A 22,254-nucleotide genomic window follows, 5' to 3' on the forward strand; every position below is an offset into this window, starting at 1 on the left:
TTCCTTTCATGAGACAGGATAAAGTCTCTTTGTAAGTAGAAATCCATTCCCCCCAAAAAGCCTTTTTAAACTTATCACTCAGAGAAGAAACTCTCAAAAAACCTGGGTTTTTCTATGAGTACAGCTTCTTATCCAAACCTGTTTTCCTTTGAATTAGAGCCCCGTTAGGCGAGTACCTAGTTCCTGCTGTGTATTTGCAAGCATGTAACGGCCTCTGCAGGTTGAATTCTTCCAACACCAAAGTCGGAGAGGTGTTACCATTGGTTGGCATAAGTGTCTCATAAAAGAAAGGATTCTTTTAAAAGGCTTTGACTTGTGAATTAAATGTTTTATTAGTAGCCGGATTTAATCACTGCTGCTTTTAGCTTTAATGAACACCAACAGCTTTCTGGGTTGAAAGCATATACATGGTGCGTGGGTGGAGCGGTGGGTGGATGGCCGTATTTACGACCACACAGTCCATTGGTTTTTTTTTCTCCTTGTTCCCCTCCTAGGTTCCTGGGTCACCCTGCAGCAAAGATTCTCTATGCTTATAACCCTAGTAGGGATAGGGAGGTCGTGGTGAATTCAGTGTTTACAGCTGCTAGACATTTTCATGTGCCTCCTGTTCATTGCAGGGTAAGTGTTGATATACTCCTGGAAACTATGCTGTGGGAGGCTGCCAGGCTTTCTTGCTTTCTTTGGCCTGCATTTTTGACTTTCTGCTCCCTGTCTCCCCTTTTCCTGCTACCCACACTCTTTCCTTCTGCGTGTTTGCTTTAGCGTTTATTTTTTCAGTTGTCTATAATTTTGGTGGCTCTTGATATCTCCATGGGGAAAAAAAAGTTTAGAGTCTAAACAAGGTATAATGTTGTATATCTAATAGGACATTTTCATGGTTAAAGAAACTTAATATTATGGGTCTTGAAATGACGACAACTGCTGAACCCTTTAGTAATCATTACAAGTTTTTAGAATTGTGGTCTCTGCCTGGAGAACCTACTAGAACAGGACTCCTTTCTAAATATAGGAATAGGAAGGAGTGAATGGCTCCTTATAAAGTTAATAGGCAGCAGAGAGCTACCAATCCCTGTTCTTCCTCGTTGTTTAGATTTCAGTGGTCTTTAACGTTGAGTGAAGATCCCAGTTACTAGTAGGTTTTATTTGTTTATTTAGCTTACTTATGTCTACCCGATACATTTTTTTCCTTTTAAATATGGGACTGAGGAGATGGTGCAGTAGGGAGCCCAGGATTTTGTTTATGATAGTCCAGATACACGCAGCTCCTTTCTTTAGGAATTGTCAAATTTGTACATTGCTGGCTCCTTTTACTTAGGTGGAGTTAGAACTGTGTTTGGGTGCAGAAGTGGAAGGAAAAGGAAGAAGGTGAGGGCATAGGATTCCCAATCTGAAGTGAAAGGACTTGGCGGCTGCCTTGTGGTCAGTCTGTGGTGTGTTCTTTGAGAACATTCTCTTTGATTATTGGATTTTGATCCATTTGGTGATTCTCAAGGACTCATGATACTTCTGAATCAAGGGTACAGAATAGGCATCTGTTAAGGGGAAATTGTCAAAAAAGGAAATCTCTGAAAGACATTTTTTTACAGAGGTTCATTCCAAATGGCTAATTTGGTACCTTCCCTTCAGGTAATTCCAGCAATGGGGAAAACATCCTTCAGAATTATTTTCTTACCTACTGAAGAAGGAAGCATTGAAAGTTCTTTATTTATTAATACCTCCTCCTATGGAGTCCTTCCCTATCATGTAAGTAACTTTCCCCTCTCGTCCCTTGATTTGGTTGTTGATTTAACAGGGGGGTTGGGTATTTTATAAAGGACTTTTGTAAATGTTGCTGCCTGGTTTATGTCATTAGAATGAAAGATTTTTAATGATGTAAACTCACCAGCTTTCCCGCTTCTTCTACCTGCCATGCTATACACAGTTGGCTGTCTTGAGCCCAAAGCACAGAGCTGTAACTCTCACTATGGATCTTTGAAGGGCATTGGAACAAAACCAGGAAGTCTACCATATTATATTTTTATTATAAAATTGAGTGGGCTTTCAGAGTTCTGCCCTGACCTCATGCACAGTCCAGAGGGAGAAGCTATAAAAGCAGTCCCTAGTGCTTCTGCCTCCTTCCCTCCTGGGCTCGGGAATATTTCTGATCAGGGGATATGGATTTCATGTTTTGGGGGGACCAGTTCTCGGGGAGCTCACTGTTCATATCAAGGCACCAGGGATGGAGGGGGAAGAGTTTTTTTGTTGTTGTTCAGGAAGTAGTTAGGAATATTTATCTTAAGTGGTATCTGACATCTTTAATAGGATGTGACATCAAGCCAAGATCTATGATTTTTGTGGTTAGTTCTTACTGGTTTCCATTAAACATTTGGTTCCATATCAGAAAAATTGTTTATTTTTGCAAAGGCTTGCTATAGTGAGGAACATTCAGCTTAAATATAGCAACTTTTGTTGCTTTCTTTTGTAAACAAAAATACATGTAATAATTGGATTAATAGAGTCTTACAGGCCACAGTGGTGAATACAAATTTCCTTTCCAAAGGTATTTTAACATTATGGCAAATATGTTTCAAAATGAATAGGGGAGTAATTAACTTTTTTTTTTTTTTTTTTTTCCGGAAGGTATCTGGAATTGGCACTCGAAGAGTCTCTACAGAAGGGTCTGCAAAGCAGCTACCAGACGCTTACTTTCTGCTTCCACAGGTCCAGAGCATTCGACTTTCACAGACACAGGTAATTTTAATAGATTTATTTTGAATTCTGGTATGCACTAAACTTTGTAGTCCTCTAAATTGAGGCATCTTTTGCTGCCCTTTTTATATAGGATTGTTAGAGATGTTAAACTCACCAGGTTGCAGAATTGGGATTTTACTATTTTTTGCTTTTTTGGAAAAAAAACCCTGATATATATATATAGAAATAATATACATATGTGAAGTGTTGGTGGAATCTACGTACTTCTTGTGAAAGGCTGTATAATCTATGGTGTTGCTTTCCCATAGTTAGCTTAATCTTGTTTTTGATCATTTGAAATGTTTCCAGTTTCTCATTATTATTACCATTAGGCCAAGTACAAGTTTTATAAGTTTCTTTATTTCCTTTTTGGCTTTCCTATTTCCTTGGGGTATGTTTTGTAAGGAGAGATTCCGTAGTTAAAGAGTATGAACCATTTTATAGAGCTTGTTAAATCTTGCCAGGTTGCTTTTCAGGAAGACAGAACCTCTGTGGTCACCAGTAATGGTATTTTTTTAGGAATGTCTTACTGTCTTCCCCTCTCCCTGCTTCCAGTCTTTCCTGAGTGGATCTCAGTGGAAAGAAATGTTGTCGATGTTTTAGAGTGTGTATCCAGTCGACCCTTGAACAGTGCAGGGGTTCTGGGGGCCCACCCTCTCTGCATTTTATAATCTGTGTATAACTTTTGACTCCCTAGAAACTTAACTACTAATAGCCTACTGTTGACCAGAAGCCCTACAGATAACATAGTTGACTAACGTGTTTTCTGTGTTGTAGATCTCATATACTGTATTCTTAGAAAAAAGTAAGCTAGAGAAAATGTTATTAAAATCATAAGGGAAAATCCATTTATAGGACTGTACTCTATCAAAAAAGAATTTGCATATAAGTGGACCTTTATAGTTCAACTTCTATTGTTCAAGGGTCAAGTGTAATGATAATTTAATGTTATTTCAATATGCATTTCATTAATAGGGTATAGAGTTTGATCACTTTTCCCCCTTGACTTATTTCCTGGTGACTACGGATAACTTGGGAAATGGAGAAAACTCTTGAACCAATGTAGGATGAACTTTTCCACCTTACCTATCCTTTTTTCTGATTAGTGAATAAAGAACATTGCTAAGAACTTTGTGTGGGTCACAGTAGTATCTGGGACTTTCCTTCATTCAGTAGTCTTCTTGAGCCTCTACTATGGGCATGCACTCTTTTAGCATTTGGATCTTCCTGGAGCTTCCATCCCAGTGGGAATGTCTGGGAGACATCCCGAATGGAATGTCTGGGAGATTTGTCATCATTTTGGATAATTCTTGGGGCTTTTTAGTATTATTAGTTGTATTATTTTAAAAATATATATATTTTTTAAAGATTTTATTTATTTATTTGACAGTCACATCACAAGTAGGCAGAGAGGCAGGCAGAGAGAGAGGGGGGGAGGAAGCAGGCTCCCTGCTGAGCAGAAAGCCCAATGAGGGGCTCAATCCCAGGATCCAGAGATCATGACCTGAGCGGAAGGCAGAGGCTTTAACCACACTGACCCAGGCACACCTATTTTTTTTATTTTTATAAAATTGAATAACACCCCTTCCTAGGACTTTAAGGACAATTACTTAAGGTTTGCAAATTTGGATTTGGTTTAAATCCTAAAACCAGTGGGAATCTATTGAAAGGTTTCAAGCATAAGAATAGCATGATCTGACTTGCATTTTTTGTAGGGGTTGAAAGGCTGGAGTAAATGTGACTTGCATATGCTGATAGCATAGGTTTTTCCTGCTGAACATTTTTAGCCTTATCTCAGGGCCCTCCTTCAGCAAAGGGGGCCCACTGCGAATGGCCAGGTTTTTCTGGTTACTGAGACTGGAAGCTTTGAATGCCAGCTTCTGTGTTAGTGGTAATAAAAGTATTGAAACAGAGACAGGTGTTCAGATATCTTAGTTAATAGGGGTTAATTGAAGGAAGACAAGGTGGTAAGTAAGGGAGAGGGCAATGACCCTGCTGGCCTCTCCACGAGATCTGCTGGAGACTTTGTTATGAAGAGAGCTTGCACGTCAGGCGTTGTACCTGGCAGACCTTGTCTGCTAGCTGTGATGCCCACTGCCCTTTCTTGGGTCCAGGCTGTCATCGTCTCTCTCCCAGGCAATTCTGATGGACCCGTAACAGACCTGCCAGTGTCTACTCTGGCCTTTTCAAAAGTCTCTGTCCCCCAAATGCAAATTGGACCACACGTGGGATGTGATAAAATGCACTACATTTAAGAGTTTGTAGCTAAAACTCAAATTTGGGGGGCTGATCTTTTGTTAGAAACCAGTATTTTGAAGATCTGAATATCAAAAAATATCTCTTAAAAGGCGACTATTTTAATCTTCTATTTTTACTGTGATTCAGAAAAAAGGAAACTATATTTTTCAAGGCTTACTATATAAAAAAAAAAAATAAAAACAACAACAAACCCTACAACATTAGACTAAAGAAATCATTATGGCACTCCTCAGAAAAAATTCTGACTGTGATATTTCTGCATGGAAACTACATACATATATTTGTGTGTTGTGTTTTAAGTGGGCATAAAATTGCCAGCTAACCTTCCTCAGAAAGAAATGTCTTCATTTTGATATTCTCTCTGTCTCAAGGTCTCTTCATAATGTTTTTTTGGTCGAGAACCCAACATCTGGGTAGTGGTTGAGTTCAGCTTCCTTCAAAAGGGGTGAGAGGGTCTTTTTATGAGAAGGTACTCATAAAATCACCTCTGGCTCAGTTTAGAGCTGGAAGGTAGATCTGCTAGAAGGCTGGGGAGTAAGAAGGCTTAGGCAGAAATTAGGATGTCCTCAACTTTGCTTTCACTTACCTCCTTCGCTCCAGATGAAAAGAAATAACTTTATTGTGTCTAGGAATAAAATTTGAAGTTGAGAAAAGAAATACAACTGCTTCATGTGAGTCCATTGAATCCTAAGAGAACTGAAACTAAGGTGATAACAATCATTTAAAAGAATTCTCACTCAAACAATAAGAGGGCCAAATAACTTTTAGATTTCTTTGAGTAAAAGGTACAGCCTGCTATACGTTCTGGTTGATGTCACATCTGAGCCTAAATAGAGTTGGATTTCAGTTTAATTGCATATTAAAAAAAAAATTACCTGGCTTAAACATAGGTAACAGGAGACAAAGACATGCACACAAGGATTTACCCAAGGATTCCTGAATATAAAGTGTCTAGAAGGTGAAGGCTCCAAAATGAGCAGATGCTGCTTGATTCTGCCGAGCTATAGACTTGCTAATCAGGGAAGGAAAAACAGCTGGAGTATTTTGCAAAGCTAGGAGTGTTGTTCAGCAAAGCCCTTCTGGTGCTCTGTGGAGGAAATACAAATGAAACGGCATTTTTAACATGACCATGAGCTATTGCTTTAAAACGTCAAAGAAATTTGAGTTGTCAACATCCTCAGTTGTCAGGAGGATCACGGAAGGCGTCAGCTGTTTTGCGGCTGCAAACCCAACACAGTTCCATGGTGAGAAATTAAGTTGAAAGTAATCAAGAGACAGCTGTGTACAGCTGCAGATCACTGTAACGTGTATGGCTTCACACACCTGATGCAGGTGCCTCCACTGTAACTCAGACATCGAGAAGCAGAATGAGGTTTTGGTCATGTGCCAGGATGGCTAGGAGCATGGAGAGCTCAGTACAAATAGTGCCTTTCCCTCACTTAGAACCTCAGCTCCACAGGGCAGAGACCATTGCTCTACTGACCCCATCATAGGTGCTCAAATAACAGGCATCGGCATGACTGTGTGAAAGTCATTTTACACATCCAGGGATAAACAGGAAAATTACCAAATAAGATTATGGAGTACAAAAATGTACATAGTTTCAAGGAGGCTTTAGGGAGATTGCTAGAAAAAAGCATTTAAATATGTTATTAGTGGAGAGCTAGGGCTACACAGGGAGGCTTCTAGAACCTTTGGGTTAAATTGCATGATTATAAACCATTTTTCCCAGCGTGCTGTGCATTACGTCTCCAGGACTTATTGCTTTTATAATCAGGAGTTTGTACATTTTCACCACTGTCACCCGCTCTGCTCCCCCTGCATATCCCACCTCCGGCAATCTTGAATCTGTTGTCTCGTGAGTTCAGTTGTGTGCGTGTGTGTGCACGCACGCATGCGTGTGTGTGTGTGGTTTTTTCCCCCATAGAGTCCACATATAAGTGAGACCATGTTTGTTTTTCTCTGTCTTATTTCACTTAGTATAATGCTCTCTGGGTCCACCCATGTTGTTGCAAATGGCAGGCTTTCCTTCTTTTTTGACTGAATAATATTGCATTGGATATACATATCACATTTTCTTATCCATTCATTCGTTGACAGACACTTAGATGGTTTCCCTGTCTTACCCATGATTTAAAAAAAAATGATCGGGTGGCTCTGTCGGTTAAGCATACAACTCTTGATCTCGGCTCTGGTCTTGGTCTCACAATCATGAGTTCAAGCCCTGTGTGTTGGGCCCCACCCTGGGCATGGAGCCTACTTAAAAGAAAATGCTACAATGAACATGAAAGTGCAGATATTTTTCCCAGTTGGTGTTTTCATTTCCTTTGGATAAATACTCAGAAGTCGAATCGCTGGATCATAGGGTAGTTCTGTTTTCAATATTTTAAAGAATGGTTGTATTGTTTCCATAGTGGCTGCCCCGTCTTACATTCCCACCAACCACCAAAGGTGCACTAGGGCTCCCTTTTCTCCGCATTCTTACAAACTGTGTATATGCGTATGAAGAAGTAAATGTTGATGGAAGACAGGGGAGCTCTTTCCACTGGGGATCAGCTATACTGAGTTTTTCAGATACAGGAGGTTGTCACGGCTCTTCTCTCACACTTCCTTAAAATTGCTTCCTGGGGTAACAACTAGAAATTTTATGGCATCACTCACATATCCTTGCCACTTGCTGCAGATCACCTCATGCGAATATACTGTGACGTCCATCAGTGTTACTCTCACCAAAACCATTGAAAGATTCAGGTAGCCGGGGCATCTGGGTGGCTCAGTTGGTTAAATGTCCAGCTCTTGATTTCAGCTCAGGTCTCTTGGTCGTGAGTTCAAGCCCCACTTTAGGCTCCATGCCCAGCATTTATTTATTTATTAATAAATTAACAAATAAGATTCAGATAGCTGTGACATAAGTTAAGTTTAGGTAATGCCCCAAAATTATGGATTTATTTTAGGGATACAAGCTGGAGGAAAAATTAATTTCTTGTATGAGATCAAAAAGCCAATCTTATACCTCTGTGTGTTTCCAAGAAGCCTTGGATCTTTCCACTGAGCCTACCTTTTTTGGAAGCATTAAATGCGCGTCTGTAAAGCATACAGGACAGAGCTTAACCTCCAGAGTATAATTTTATTAAAGTACTCTGAAAAGGGTATTATTTGGTATTTTATCCTCCTTTTCTAAAAGAGCATATGTTTAGGAAAATTGGTCCAACTGTCCATTTTATTTAATCTTCTCTCTACTATTAGGGGGAAAATAGTGTTCATATTTGTATTGTCATATAGATCATAATTGCTTCTGCCCTCTTTTTTTTTTTTTTAAGATTTAATTTATTTTAGAGATAGCAAGACAGTGCAGTGGGGGAGGGGCAGAGGGATAGGGAGAGAGAATCTACCAGCGGACTCGCCGCTGAGCATGGAGCCTGATGCGGGGCTCAGTGCCATGACCCTGAGCTCATGACTGAGCTGAAACCAAGAGTTGGGTGCTTAACTGAGAGTGCCACCTGGGGAACCCCTGCTTCTACCCTTCTAATATGAATATCCTAAGCTTAAGATACCAGTTTGTTGCTTGGAATAACAAAAAATGCGTCTATCTCATGGAATAAACTAGGGTGTCAGTGAACAATTATTACCTCATTTTTTTGCAATATAGGCTCATTTTGGTCTTTTTTGTTTGTCTTTCACCTACTGGTATCTGACTTTTGCATTTTTCTTGCTCAGTTGAATCAGATGAAATGGCTCGCTCACTTCTGGAAACAGATATGTGTGTGTGATTCGTCTTCTCTCTAGATTTTTACTGGTCTGGTGTGTTGTAGCGGCTGCCGAGTTCATGGAGAGGAGGGTGTATGTTTCTGTCAATCTGCTGCACATGTGTGTTTGCTCTTAGGAATAAAGTAGAGGAACATGAGGACTTGAGATTGCTTTTAACTTTTTAAACCTTCTCATCTGGCCCTTCTTTTTCATTTATTTTGCCCTTTATGAAATAAGGGTTCCTAGCAGGTGAGAAGTCACTGTTACAGTGGGTCCCAGTAAGAGTCTGAGGTCCCTCTCCTTTTGCTGTAGTCTTGTCGTTATTTGGCCTTTGGCTTTTTCTGGTCATTCTCCACTTCAGTGCATGTGCCACACCGCTGCTCTAGCATTCTCTAAAGCAATGTCCCTCAATGCTTCCCTGGGCTCTGTACTAGCTGACTCCTAGAGCTTGGCGTAGGAGGCCCTTGGCCTCTGCTCCAGCTTCCTCGGCAGCACCAGATGTCCCCTACTTTCCTCCTCCACGCTGGCCTCCAAAACTGCTCACTGTAAGAATATGCCATCCTTCTTACATATACTGCCTTCCCTTCATAAGCTCTCACCTCCTGTAATTCTCACAGTCCTTCTCATTCCATCCTTTGAGACTCAGTTCGGTTTCACCCCCTCTGCAGGCTTCCCAGGGTCCCAGGTGAACCTGTGCTCCAGTCCCACGGTACTTTTTTTAGGCCCTTGCTTGAACATTTGGGGCCCTGGTCCTCTATCATTTCTCTCCCATGCTCTTCCATGAGGCTGGCTGGGACAGGGCCTCTTTCCTTTTCCTTTTTACAATCTCACCATCAGTGTAATGTTCAGTACACTGAGGGCCCCAGAGTTTATTTGTTTGTTTGTTTTTTGTTTTTTAATTTACTTTTTATTTATTTTCAGCACAACAGTATTCATTATTTTGCACCACACCCAGTGCTCCATGCAATCCGTGCCCTCTATAATACCCACCACCTGGTTCCCCCAACCTCCCACACCCCCCTCTTCAAATCCCTCAGATTGGTTTTCAGAGTCCACAGTCTCTCGTGGTTCACCTCCCCTTCCAATTTCCCCCAACTCCCTTCTCCTCTCTATCTCCCATGTCCTCCATGCTATTTGTTATGCCCCACAAATAAGTGAAACCATATGATAATTGACTCTCTCTGCTTGACTTATTTCACTCAGCATAATCTCTTCCAGTCCCATCCATGTTGCTACAAAAGTTAGGTATTCATCTTTCTGATGGAGGCATAATACTCCATAGTGTATATGGACCACATCTTCCTTATCCATTTGTCCGTTGAAGGGCATCTTGGTTCTTTCCACAGTTCGGCGACCGTGGCCATTGCTGCTATAAACATGGCCCCAGAGTTTTTAATAGATAGGTGGGCGTCCGACTTGAGATCCCCAAATAGCGTATCTACCTGTCGTTCCCTGTAAGATTTGTATGACTTCACCTTTTCACCATATCAGCCACACTGACCTTCACCAGACTTATTCCCAGGGCAGGTGGTAATATTCTTATTTTAGAAATTGTAGAAGAGACTCAGAGTTTAAATTACTTGGTGGAGGCTGAGAGCTCAATAGGGATCCATAGCACAGCTCAGTCTGCTGTAGGATTTTCTCAGATGTGGGAAGCATCATGATGACTCTAATATCTGTTGAGTCTGTAATTCATGTTCCACAAAACACAAACAGCAAGTGAAATGTGGTTTTGGGCCACATTTTTGTAATGGTAATAAAACCGTAGAAACACCTTAAAGGCTCAACAGTAGAGGGAGGATTTGATGAGTTTGATTACATCAGTATGGCAGACTATTAAGTGATTCTTCCAAGTTATAATCATGGTGCTTAATCTGACAAGTGGATAGTAGAATAGAAGGTAGGCTCTACTTGATGATTGTAACTGTAAGATAGAAGGTGAAATAGAATACATAAATAGAGTTGTGTTAGGCTTGTGAAAAGTGAAAGTTTTTATTTTTTAATTTTTTTACAGTGCTATTTTGGTTCTAAACCACTGAGATTTGAGGAGTGTTTCTGTGGTTTATTTGAGCATAATTCAAAGAATATTTGAAACTGGCATTGTCTCAGAATCTGGCCTAGAGTCTCACTGTTGCAATTGGCTTGTCTCTGAGATTTACAAGGACTCAAGTTATTGTAATTAGGATCATTGTAAAATAATGTTTATTGCTAAAAATAAAATGGTAAGTCAAACTGGGAAACCCAGAGAAGTGTAGAAGTGAGAGGAAAGCCCATGGCATACAGTCTCACCAATTAAAGGGGTATGTGTGTCCTAACATGGTATCATATTACCAAATTATCTAAAAGTGAGATTGTTGTTACAAACAATTACAATGTAATCCTTAGATAAGGTGGGAGGGGACCAGAGGACTGAAAATTTAGACGTAAGACCCAAGACCACAGTCATCCTTGGCAACAAGATCCAGGACCGATGTTTTATCATCTGCTCTCAGTGTGCTTTCTGAGTGTGCATGTCTGTGATAAGGGTTCCACTTCCCCACCACAGTCTAGTGTTGCTGGACGGTGTGAAGGAGAGCTTGAGAGCTTCTTTCTGGGTGTGCAGTGTGATACCTAATGCGCTTCAGACCAGGAGTTCCTCGCCTTTTCAGATGGACACAGCCCTCACTTTTGGAGTGATGATGTCAGGCCCTTGTGCCTGCCTGGGACAGGTGTTGGGCAAGTGTTGCTTGGAGCCCCATGCCTGCCAGGCTGGGGGAGGGTGCCCCAGGGTGCTTTCCTGCTTCTCGCCTTACATATGCTGATCCCTGTTAATTAAGTGTGACAATCTGAAAGGGAATCTAAAATCACTATGGGGAGGGGACCAAGGGAAAGTCTTTTTAATCACAATTCCACAAAAGAGAAGGGGGCACATTTCTCACTAAATTGCAAGAGTCTGATCCTGGATTTTGAGATGGAAGATTGAGAACCGGGAAATGTAACCTCTCTAGTGGCCCTGTTTTCTTGGTGGGCTTCCATAATTAGTTAAATGGAAGAAACAGATTTTCTGAATGTGATAGCTGAGAATGCCTACAAATCTGTGTGTCATCAATAATGTATTTAGTACTGTTTCTTTGTGTGATAAAAGTTATTTGATTTTTTTTGAACATAATATGATACAGTGTTAGTCTCTGGAAAAGTATTACTATGTGTTAGATAAATGCCATTACTTAATTTTTGTCTGTATACTTGCCTCTGAATATGGCTTTTATTTTGTTTTTATTTTTTGGAAATAGAATCTTTATAAGGGATGTGTGCATTTTTAAAGTTGATACTGGACTTTAAGAGAAGGACAAAAGAATACTAATATATCAATAATGAATACAGTGCTATAGAAATAGTACACATAGGGAGCAAAGTGAGGAGCATTTGCATGCATGAAAATGGCTTTTAAAAGTAAGGGAATTGGGGGGAAAATGCAAGGAATTGCTTAATTTTATACCTTTTCCTCTTTTTCGTCTCATCCCATTGAGGATGATTCAAGGGGATGGGACTGTGGGAAGTGGAGAATAGGGGGCCGGTGAGTGGAAGGAAGGGGAGGGAAAGACTGGAGGGAGAAATGCCTAGGTGTGTGGGGGTGGGTATCTCTTCCTTCTGTTCGACAGAGCAGGGAGTGCCTCCCCTCCGTCTTCTCCCTGTTGCTTCTCTAAAATCTCTGCTGTCTTGGCAGGAGCGAACAGTGTTCTTGGAGAGCAGTTACCTGGTCAGTTCTTTAACTCGGCACTTACCTTGTTTCTTTTCTCCCTCCCAGGAGAATTGGCTGGCTCCTTACGGAAAACCCCGAGAGATCCCTAGCATAATAAATACAGTATTCAGAAGTTTCTGTTTTTAAATGTGTATTTTCCTTCGCCAAGATTATAAGCTCCTCAAGAGCAGGAATCCTGTCTTAGCCAGTATTTGTTTTCTGATTACCTAGCACAGTCTGACCATATAACACACAGTGAATAAGTGACCTTCAAAGGAAAAAACTATCATTTCAGCTATTTATGAACTTAAGAGACAAGAATCTTTTTTGACTTCTTTCAAACATTCATTATGTTAGAATATTCTAGAAACTTTTGTTGGGGTATTTGAAGATGCCCAACAAATAATGCCTGTATTCCTGGCCAAGTTCTAAACTAGTGGACGTGTAGTTAGGGGTGGTGCCTGGGTGGCTCAGTAAGTTAAGTGTCCAACTTTTGATCTCAGTTCACGTCTTGATCGCAGGGTTGTGAGTTCAAGCCCCACACTGGGCTTCATGCCAGGCATGGATAATACTTAAAAATAGAAAATGAGAAGTCAGGGAACCAAAATGCCAGTCATATTGCTGATAAGCCACATTCTTATGTATCAGCTGAGCTCAGAGAGAAAGTTACCAACTCTCTGTTCCATTGGGTAGATCACAGGGTGGCCCGTCAGAAGGGGGTTTTGAGTCTGAAGGACAGACACTCTTCTCGAGAGTAGAGAGGAAAGAAACCAGCTCCTCTGTGAGCCCCTACCCTTCTCTGTGCTGCCCTCAGCACAGCATCATGTTCTGGCAACCCCCTCTACCTCCAAGGGGAGAGGAAGAGTTGGGGCAATAGGATAGGTGAATTTAGGGAAAGAGAATCCTTTCCTTGTAACATTCCTCAGTTTTTGTACCTGTGACCCACTGGGCTTGCCTGTTATCAAGATGGGGTTTTCCTTTCCTCTGGCAAAGAGATCAGCAGACTCCTGGCAACTGTGCTCCCACTGTCCTTGGTCTGTTCCTCCTCCCACTGGAACCAAACCCCCATTTCTTTGATCCTCCTCAGATTGTTGGGGAACATTGCTGAGTTTGCCTCTTGAAAGCTCTGAGACAGATTAGAATAATTCACTAATAGTCCATTCCAAAGGCACACTGCAGTTAAGGTTGAAAGTTCATGTCCTCATCTGTTTCCCATTCTGAATTCTTTTCAAGTATGATATTGAATACAGCTTATCAGAGTTTTTGCAGTGGTATCAAATAACAGAATTAAGATACTCCAATGAAAAAACACCAGCCATATAAGTATGTCCCATCATAGAGATTATAGTGTAGTGAATAAGGTGCATTCTAAAACCACACCACCTGGGTAAAAATCTTGGTCACCTCTGAGTGACCTTGGCCAAGTTACCTAACCTCCTTGTGTCTTAATTCATCTAAAATAAATAATAATAGAGTACTTCATAGGATTGCTGTAGCTGTTGACTAAATTCATGCTTATAAAATGCTTAGAACTAGTACCTGAACCCTAACTAAAATTTGCATTCATCACTTAATTTAAAAAAAAAAAAAAGATATTTTGACTATAAACCTTCTCCTATTGTGAAACTCTTGGAGAATTTTTAAATTCAGAGATTCAGTCCTCTGGCAAGATGTGAAAATTCAAGTCTATAGTCCCATATCAAATTATCTTGGCTTGTGAGTTAACATTAAAAGAATTTGAAGCCCTCCCCAGTTTCTTATTTTTTTGGTCTTAGCCCGAGAGGTTTTCCACACCTGTGTGAGCTGGGGAGCCTTCAGCAGCCAGAGCCCGGGCCTGCTCTTGCTAGAACGCATGAGTCTTCCCCAAGTTATACTGACTTAATATTAAGTCACTCCGGGCTCCGGGCTCCTGGCTGGCTCAGTCAGTAGACCATGCGACTCTTGATCTTAGGATTGTGAGTTCGAAGCCCACGTTGGGTGAAGAGATTGCTTAAAAATTAAAAGGAAAAAAAAATCTCAAAATGTATCAAGTCTCTTTTGAGCCTTCCTTGAGTCTAGACTCTTAAGATACACAGGAATATCGGGTATCAACCTCCCATCCACCAGATTTGGAAAACATGCCTCCCATTCCAGCACTCAAGGGACTAATTCTAAGCAGAATGATTCCTAACACTTCTTCTGGCCAAAAAGAGGGATGGAGGATGGAGAGCATCACCTTGGTTTTGGCTTCAGTTTATGCCAATTGTTTTGATTCCAAGACCTTTGTATTTAAACTCAGTGAGGAGAGATTGCCCATCAGGAGGCTGCCTTGGGACCTCAGGAGCTTGGGGAAGTGCCCCTTGCACAGACCAGCTCCTCCCAGAGGCACTCTGGTCTTCCCTCTGAGTGAGCACTTGGCAATGGTGGCAGCCTGGTGACAGGTGTGTCTTTGTTCTCCTTCCTGTAAGAAGCCCTTGTTTCTGGAACCTCTGTGCTGAAAGGTGGGGACACCCTGTTGAGGACAGAGGGCTGCAGTGCCTGGGCAGGGGCACTAGGATCTGTGAGCACACTGGTTTCCACAGCTCATTTAGGTTTCTGGAACCTACTTCTTCTTCTTCTTCTTCTTCTTCTTCTTTTTTTAACAAGCCAGTCATAACATGGTAGGATTCCAGCATTAACTTGTTAGTCGTGGCAGTTTTTACTTCACAATGTGAGGTTTTTTTTTTTTAATTAACATAGAATGTATTATTTGTTTCAAGGGTACAGGTCTGTGATTCATCAGTCTTACACAGTTCACAGCGCTCACCATAGCACATCCTCCCCAGTGTTCATCACCCTGGAACCTACTTTTTAGAGAAGGCTTTTCCCTTTCAGCCCCACCTGTTTCCAGTGGAGCATTGTTCTCACCTGATTCCTGGAGGGGAGCTGCTACTGACATTTAGGAAGCTTGGGGCCCGGTGGGGATAGCGTGTTGGCCGTGAGCCACTCACTGTCTCCCCCAGGTTGTGAGCTTGCCTCGCTTTCTCTGCCATTCGGGGCTATTCCTCCAGAATGTGCTTGGCTTCTCCTGGCCCCTCTTCCTCTCAGGAAGGCTCAGTTGAGTTTCTAGCTTTTTTTTTTTTTTTAAAGATTTTATTTATTTATTTGACAGAGAGAGAGATCACAAGTAGGCAGAGAGGCAGGCAGAGAGGAAGGGAAGCAGGCTCCCTGCTGAGCAGAGAGTCTGACGCGGGGCTCGATCCCAGGACCCTGAGATCATGACCTGAGCCGAAGGCAGCGGCTCAATCCACTGAGCCACCCAGGTGCCCTGAGTTTCTAGCTATTTAACCAGCTTCTTTTGTTGGTCTTTTTCTTTCTCAAACATCTGCTGCTACTGTTTTCTGGAATTGGCTAAGTCCTTTTTTTTTTTCCTTGTTCTTTTTGATCTGTATTATATATATATATATACATATATATATGTATATATATATACACACACACACATATACATGTACATGTGTGAATATATATATATATATTTTTTTTTTTTTTTCTCCTCTCTCTAGATGTTTCTTTACATATTTTCTTGTGAGTTCTCCTAAAGGAAGAGAGATGAAAATCAATGAGTTCTGGGTCTGCTAAAAGCATCTGCTGTTCAAACAAATCTTCTCTTCCCTGTGTTGGAGAGTCTTCCTCTGGAGATGCTCCTATCATACCAACATCTAAATCAGGCCTGGGGGTCAGTCTCTCCATAGTCTTGCCTGGCTCCCCTTGAATGGGTTTCCTCTTCTTGCTGCGCCTTCTCTTAGACTGAGTCCTACTTCTGTGAACTTCATAAACATGTTCCTCCAGGGCATGGGCCGTAGCTGTGTCTCCACCTTGTATTCTCTGAGCATTCTGCTCTGAACCTCCTGTCCCCTGTATCCCTGAACCTCTCCAGATCTTATGTAGTCGTCCTGGGTTTAGCTGTCTCAGTCCTCAGCTGTTCTTACTGTGGATTCTGCACCTGGCTTTACAAGTGCCTTTCTCCATACCTCCTGTAATGGAAGCCTGGTTTCTTCAGGGGGAGCAGTTCCTATCTGCTAAGGTCTTGCTTTTCTTCTTTAATTACATTTTTTATTTTTTAATTTTTACTTATTATTATTACTTTTTTTTAGAATTTTCTTTTTAAAGATTTATGTATTTGAGAGAGAGAGCACAAGTGAGAGCGAGCACAAGCAGGGTGAAGGGCAGAGGGAGAAGCAGGCTCCCTGCTGAGAAGGGAGCCTGATGTGGGACTTGATCCTGAGACCCCGGGATCATGACCTGAGCCGGGGTCATGATCCAACTGAGCTTAACCAACTGAGCCACCCAGGCACCCTATTCCATTTTTTAAATGCTCCAATGAGCACAAAGGTCTCTCTCCCTCACTTCACTTAGCTACCAGGCTATGTCCATCTCTCTGGATTCTGTTGAGCTGGACTTTTGAGGCCTCATTTTCTCAGTCATGTTCTGTCTAATTGTTCTCTAAGAGGTTAGTCTTTCTCTTAAGGGGAGCTTTCACTCCCTCCTTCTTCCTCCATCTGCCCTTTTTGTTCATCTTGCTCTGATAGGAAAACTAAATCATGTGTCCCTAACCTTCCAGCACTTCTCTGATGTCCAGAGTGAACGGATTGTTCTAACCTTAGTGGTTGCTTTCTTTGTGCATGCAGTTAATTCTGTCAAATTGCTTGTCTGCCTCAACCCAAGATGAGAGCATCTCTTCTATCTGATTAGCTTATTGCTTCTTTATTTATAAAATCTGCCATCTGTCTGTGTATCTGTCATTTTGGATCTTGAGCATCTAAAACAGTGGTTAGCATTTAGATGATTAATAAATCTGGAGCCAGTGTGATGGGGAGGAACTTCTGAGTCTGTAGACCGGCCCACATGAATTTAAGTGAGAATTTAAACTCTTTTGTAGTTCCAACTCTTGGCCATGAAGATAATGCATAAAAAAGGAACAGAATTTAGAGCAGCCTGTCTGTACTGTCTGCCTGGAGTTGGACCCAACAGTTTCTTCCAAGATCTGGCAATAAAAGCAGATGGTCCAGCTCTGGGAGCTCTCTCTATTGTGAGAGGAGTCCTCACTAGAACATCTTTTCCTTTTCCTTTTTCCTTCTCCCCTTCCCTTTCCCTTTCTAGTGGTGAAGTATATGAACCATAAACTACCATTTTAAGTGTACAGTTGAGTGGCATGATGAAGTACACTCACACTGTCATGCGATCATCACCATCACCCATTCTAGAACTTTCTCATCTTCCCCAGAAAGAAGCTCTTACACCCACTACATAGCAACGCTCCATTAACCTTTCCTCTCAGTCCCCCCCAGGACCATTAGTCTGCTTTCTGTCTCTATGAATTTGACTGTTCTAGGCCCCCTCATATAAGTGGAATCACAGAATATTTGTCCTTTTGTGTCTGGCCTATTTCACTCTGTTACAATGTTTTCAGGGTCCATCCGTGTTCTAGTATATGTGTCAGATCTTCCTTAAGACTAGGTAACATGCCATTGTATGGATACACCATGTTTTGTTTAGTCATTCATCCATGGATGGATTTTGGGTTGTTTCAACTTCTGACTACTGTATGTAATGCAGCTATGGATTTGGGTGTACAAATACCTGTTCGAGTTCCTCCTATCACTTTTGGGCATATACCTAGAAATAGAATTACTGGATCACTCAGTAATTCCATGTTTGATTTTTTTTGAGGAACCACTATACTGTTTCCCACTGCATCATCCTTTCTTCCATAGCCATGGCTGACTTTTGCAATGGCTACTCTTATTTAGGTAAAAGCTACACCCACATTGCTCAAGGTCTAGCTTCCACCGCCTGCATCATGAAAGCCCCAAATTCTGTGGAACCTGGGCCCAGGGTCAAGACCTGAGCCAGGCCTTCAGGACCTGCTTGCCATTTGCTCAAGGCCCACAGCATCCAATTATATAAAAATAGCTGCTTGCCTTTGGATCAAGTCACCATATGCCACATGACCTACCAAGGTGAAAATCCCACAAAGCTCTCCTGAAACTACCAACCCAGCTTGTAACAGCGAAAAGCCAGCTTCCCAAGTGCAAAAGCTGAAGTATTGCACCATGTAGGCTACTGGCATTTGGTCCAATGACAAGTCTCAGTATCTAAATGCTAACTTGCTTTCCACATTGCTTTTTGCTAACTTGGTTTCACGGTTTCTGGCGCATTTCAGGAAGGTAGAAGCTTGTGGGCAACACATGGCTCTTCTCTTTTCTTGGGTTCTAAACCAAATGTGAAATAAGACAAAAAGAACTTGAAGTGTTTTAGAAATGACAACAACAACCCTCTTCTCTTAGAAACCAAAAGAGTGTGGAAGAGGAGTTTCCCTCTCTTACAACCTTGATGTGGGAAAAACCATTTCTCAGAAGTATTTAAGTTATTTTCTGTGAAGTTTTACTCATTTAATGCATTAATTGTGAATGACCAAATGAAAACAATAATACTCCCTTTGGAAGGTCTACCATGTGCTCTGTGTGTGTTCTGTGGGTTTTGTTTCAGGCTCATAACATGGCTGTGACCTCACTAACTCTGTTTTTTTTATCAAAGAGGAAACTGAGTCTTAGGCAGGGTAGAGGATGCCCCTAAGGTTTTTTGTTTGTTTGTTTTAAGATTTTATTTATTTATTTGACAGAGGTCACAAGTTGGCAGAGAGGCAGGCAGAGAGAGGGGGGGAAGCAGGCTCCCCACTGAGCAGAGAGCCTGATGCGGGGCTCGATCCAGGACCCTGAGATCATGACCTGAGCTAAAGACAGAGGTTTAACCCACTGAGCCATGCAGGTGCCCTACCTCTGAGGTTGTGGCCGGGGTTTCATCTCCAACTGAGTTAACAGCAAAGCCTTTTCTGGAAAAGATGTGGATAAGAGAAAATGCAGCACATGAGCTTTCATCCCTCTTCCCTTAAAACAAAAATGAATTTCAGCCATTTCCTAGGTTTTTACAGATATTTTAGCAAGGGGTCTGGCAGGGTAGGTGAATTTTGTTTCAGTGGTTAAATATCTGAGGATTAGCAGAGCAGTGGTTAGGAAGAGGGCTGAAGCCCAGTTGCTAGAGAGGAGAGAAAACAACCCTACAGTGCTGACTAATAACTCCACTGAGCCCGGCTGTTGTACAGGAAACACTAAATTAGGAGTTGGGTTACAGAGCGTGGCTCTTGAATGGAAGGGACCCAAGAAAGGGCCTGTTTTATGCAAACTTACTTGCTGTATAGATTGTGTTGTACCTAGCACTGTAGATGGGGCCACTGTCTGGAATGGTCACATGGCTTATACAGAATTTGGATTCCTGCTGAAAGACATTTACCTGGAAAAGAACCTTTAAAATTTAGCATTAAAAATTGTAGAAGGGGAGAAAAGTGAGACCTAATATTGGAATTTATCTATAATTCTTTTATGTATTCCTCAAATATTCCTTAAATGCAAGTTTTCTGTGTGTCATCATTACTGCGAACGCCCTGATTTCAAGGCTCTTGATCACTCTGTCTGGATCAGTGTAGTATAGATTCTCATATATTTTTGCTACGATATTGGTTTATTCTTGTTTGTAGAAGTCATCTAAGAGGGCTGGATTTGAAGTCTATCATTTCCTTTCCTCTTTACTTATACATGATACCCCAGATGACACTCTGCCTGGGCCTGCTGCCCTCAGACCAGTTTCTTAGCCAGAAGAGAACTAGGTGATTTCTTCTCTCTCAGATCCAGTCAGCTAGAGTCATAACACAAAACCATGGGAATATAAGCTATTACAAAAGGGAGTTTTTAACCCTGCCATTTTCTGGACTGTTGCATTTTCTCCTGGTAGGGTTTTTTAATACATGTTTCCATGGTGAAGAAATTTCCAACTTTTAAATTTAGGAGAAGTATACTTGGTCTGTTCTGATTTACTTAGAAAAAAGTACTGACCTGTGTTAAAGACCTGCTATTTTTTTTTTCCCCTGGTTTCCATTAGCTAACCTTAGGACCTTTGATAAGTCATTTAAACCTGCCAAACCACATTTCCCCCCAGCTTCTACAAGGGAATAATACCATTGTACTGCATGGAACAGCCAAGAAATTATTTTATTTTTTGGCTGTGAAATTTATGAACTAATTTGTTAAAGTGATTTTGGAGGGTTTGAAAAGTAAAGAAGTAGGTTTCTCTTTTCCTTTTATAATCTGCCCAGGCACACTCTTGAATAAGGGGATGTCCCACCATCTTAACACATGTGCTCAGCTGGGGTCCTTTCAGAGAAAATTTAGTGTGTGTGTGTGTGTGTGTGTGTCTCATGTTTTGGTTATAGTTTACTTCTGTGTGTGTGTGTGTGTGTGTGTGTGTGTGTGTGTGTGTGTGTTTGCCCCAAGTAGCTCATGTTTTGGTTATAGTTTACTTTCTTAAGTCAGGATTACATTAGTTTTGTTCTTTTGATGAAGACATGAGCCTTTAAATTGTTCTTTGAGAAAAATTGGCCTGCTTCAAGGACAGTTTGGAGGTGTTGGGACTCCCCCTTGTGGGACTCTGAAATGTTCTACAACAAATGAAACTACAGTAGTTTATTTTTATTGCCCTTTCGACTAAGAGAGGAGTCTTACTTAAAATGGTAAATAAGAAATTGATCCAGAAACTTACCAAGAATGACCAAATACTGGGCTTTATATTACATCAGATCACCCTGCAAATTGGATTGTTTCATCGTGTTCAAAAATCCTAATTCTGAACTTATAATATTTCAACATTTGAAGAAATATTTAGGTAAGAGAATTACCTTCTGAGGTTAAGGCTTATAGTTAAATTGCTGTAAATTTTCAAAAAACACAACTATTATAAATGCATATGTTAAAAATGTGTTGATAGGGGTTTTTCTTTAAACTTTTTTTGTAGTCAGAAGTACATGTCAAGAGACAGGTTTTTGGTATATTCTTTTATTTTGTAGCCATTGTTTATTATTTTTCGTTTCTTGCCTATTTCAGACTTAACCTTTTTCAAGCAAGTGGGCTGTGTGCCCACTTCTCTTTATTCACTAACTGCATATTGAATTTAGTGGTAGGCTCTACAGTAAAAGCATCAAAGAAGGTGCTTGCAATCTTCTGGGAAGACAGACCTGGGCAGGTTGTCAGGGGAAAGGTGCCGTGGGTGTAAGTAATGGGTGTCAGGGAGAACCTTGGTGAAGGGGATGTTTAAGCTGGACATGAAGGTTTAGCTTAGTAGAGGAAGGCTGGATTTGGGGATGTGAGTCCACAGCAGAAGGATGAATTTGGAGGTTGAAGGCAAACAGCAGAAAGTAGACTAGTGAGGCGGGAGCATAATTAAGGTGGTGAAGACTTGGGAGGTGCCTGAGTTTTGTGGCTACAGTAAAGGATTTGGTCTTTGATGGGCTTTGAGCAGATAGTGGCGTCACCTGATTTGCATATTTGTAAGCTCACTCTTGATGCAGTGTGGAGACCGGAATGGAGAGGACAGAGGTAGACACAGGGAGAACGCAAGCCCACCTGTCTCCTCCCTCCCTCCCCTCCCTTCCACGAGGACAAGTGTCCCTAAACTTTTTCTGTAAAGGCCTAAAGAGTAAATTTTGGCTTTGCAGGCCATGTGATTTCTGTTGCAAGTAGTCATCTCTGCAGTTGTAGCATGAAAGCAGCCATAGACAGTCCATAAAAGAATGAACACAGCTGGCATCCAATAAAGCTTTATTTACAGACAGTAGGCTGGACTTGGCCCATGGGCATAGTTTGCCGACCCTTGATCTCCAGGGTATTAGGAATGAAGAGAAGTGAATGGATTCAAGGGTACTGAGGAGGTGGGGTCAGTATAACTTG

At 41.4% G+C, this 22,254-nt stretch overlaps 1 protein-coding gene across 14 annotated transcripts in view; it reads left to right on the forward strand.

Annotated features, from left to right (window-relative positions):
• TMEM131L (transmembrane 131 like) overlaps positions 1-22,254 on the forward strand; it is a 158,986-nt gene that overhangs the window by 85,524 nt on the left and 51,208 nt on the right. For all 14 annotated transcript variants that reach the window (XM_082726723.1, XM_082726721.1, XM_082726722.1 and 11 more), the window contains 3 exons: positions 495-618; positions 1,627-1,743; positions 2,620-2,730. In XM_082726723.1, the coding sequence (XP_082582849.1) occupies positions 495-618; positions 1,627-1,743; positions 2,620-2,730 (352 nt within the window). The remainder of the gene's footprint in view (positions 1-494; positions 619-1,626; positions 1,744-2,619; positions 2,731-22,254) is intronic.

The sequence above is a fragment of the Mustela nivalis genome, assembly GCF_964662115.1.
Source record: "Mustela nivalis genome assembly, chromosome: 4".
Taxonomy (NCBI): Eukaryota; Metazoa; Chordata; class Mammalia; order Carnivora; family Mustelidae; genus Mustela; species Mustela nivalis.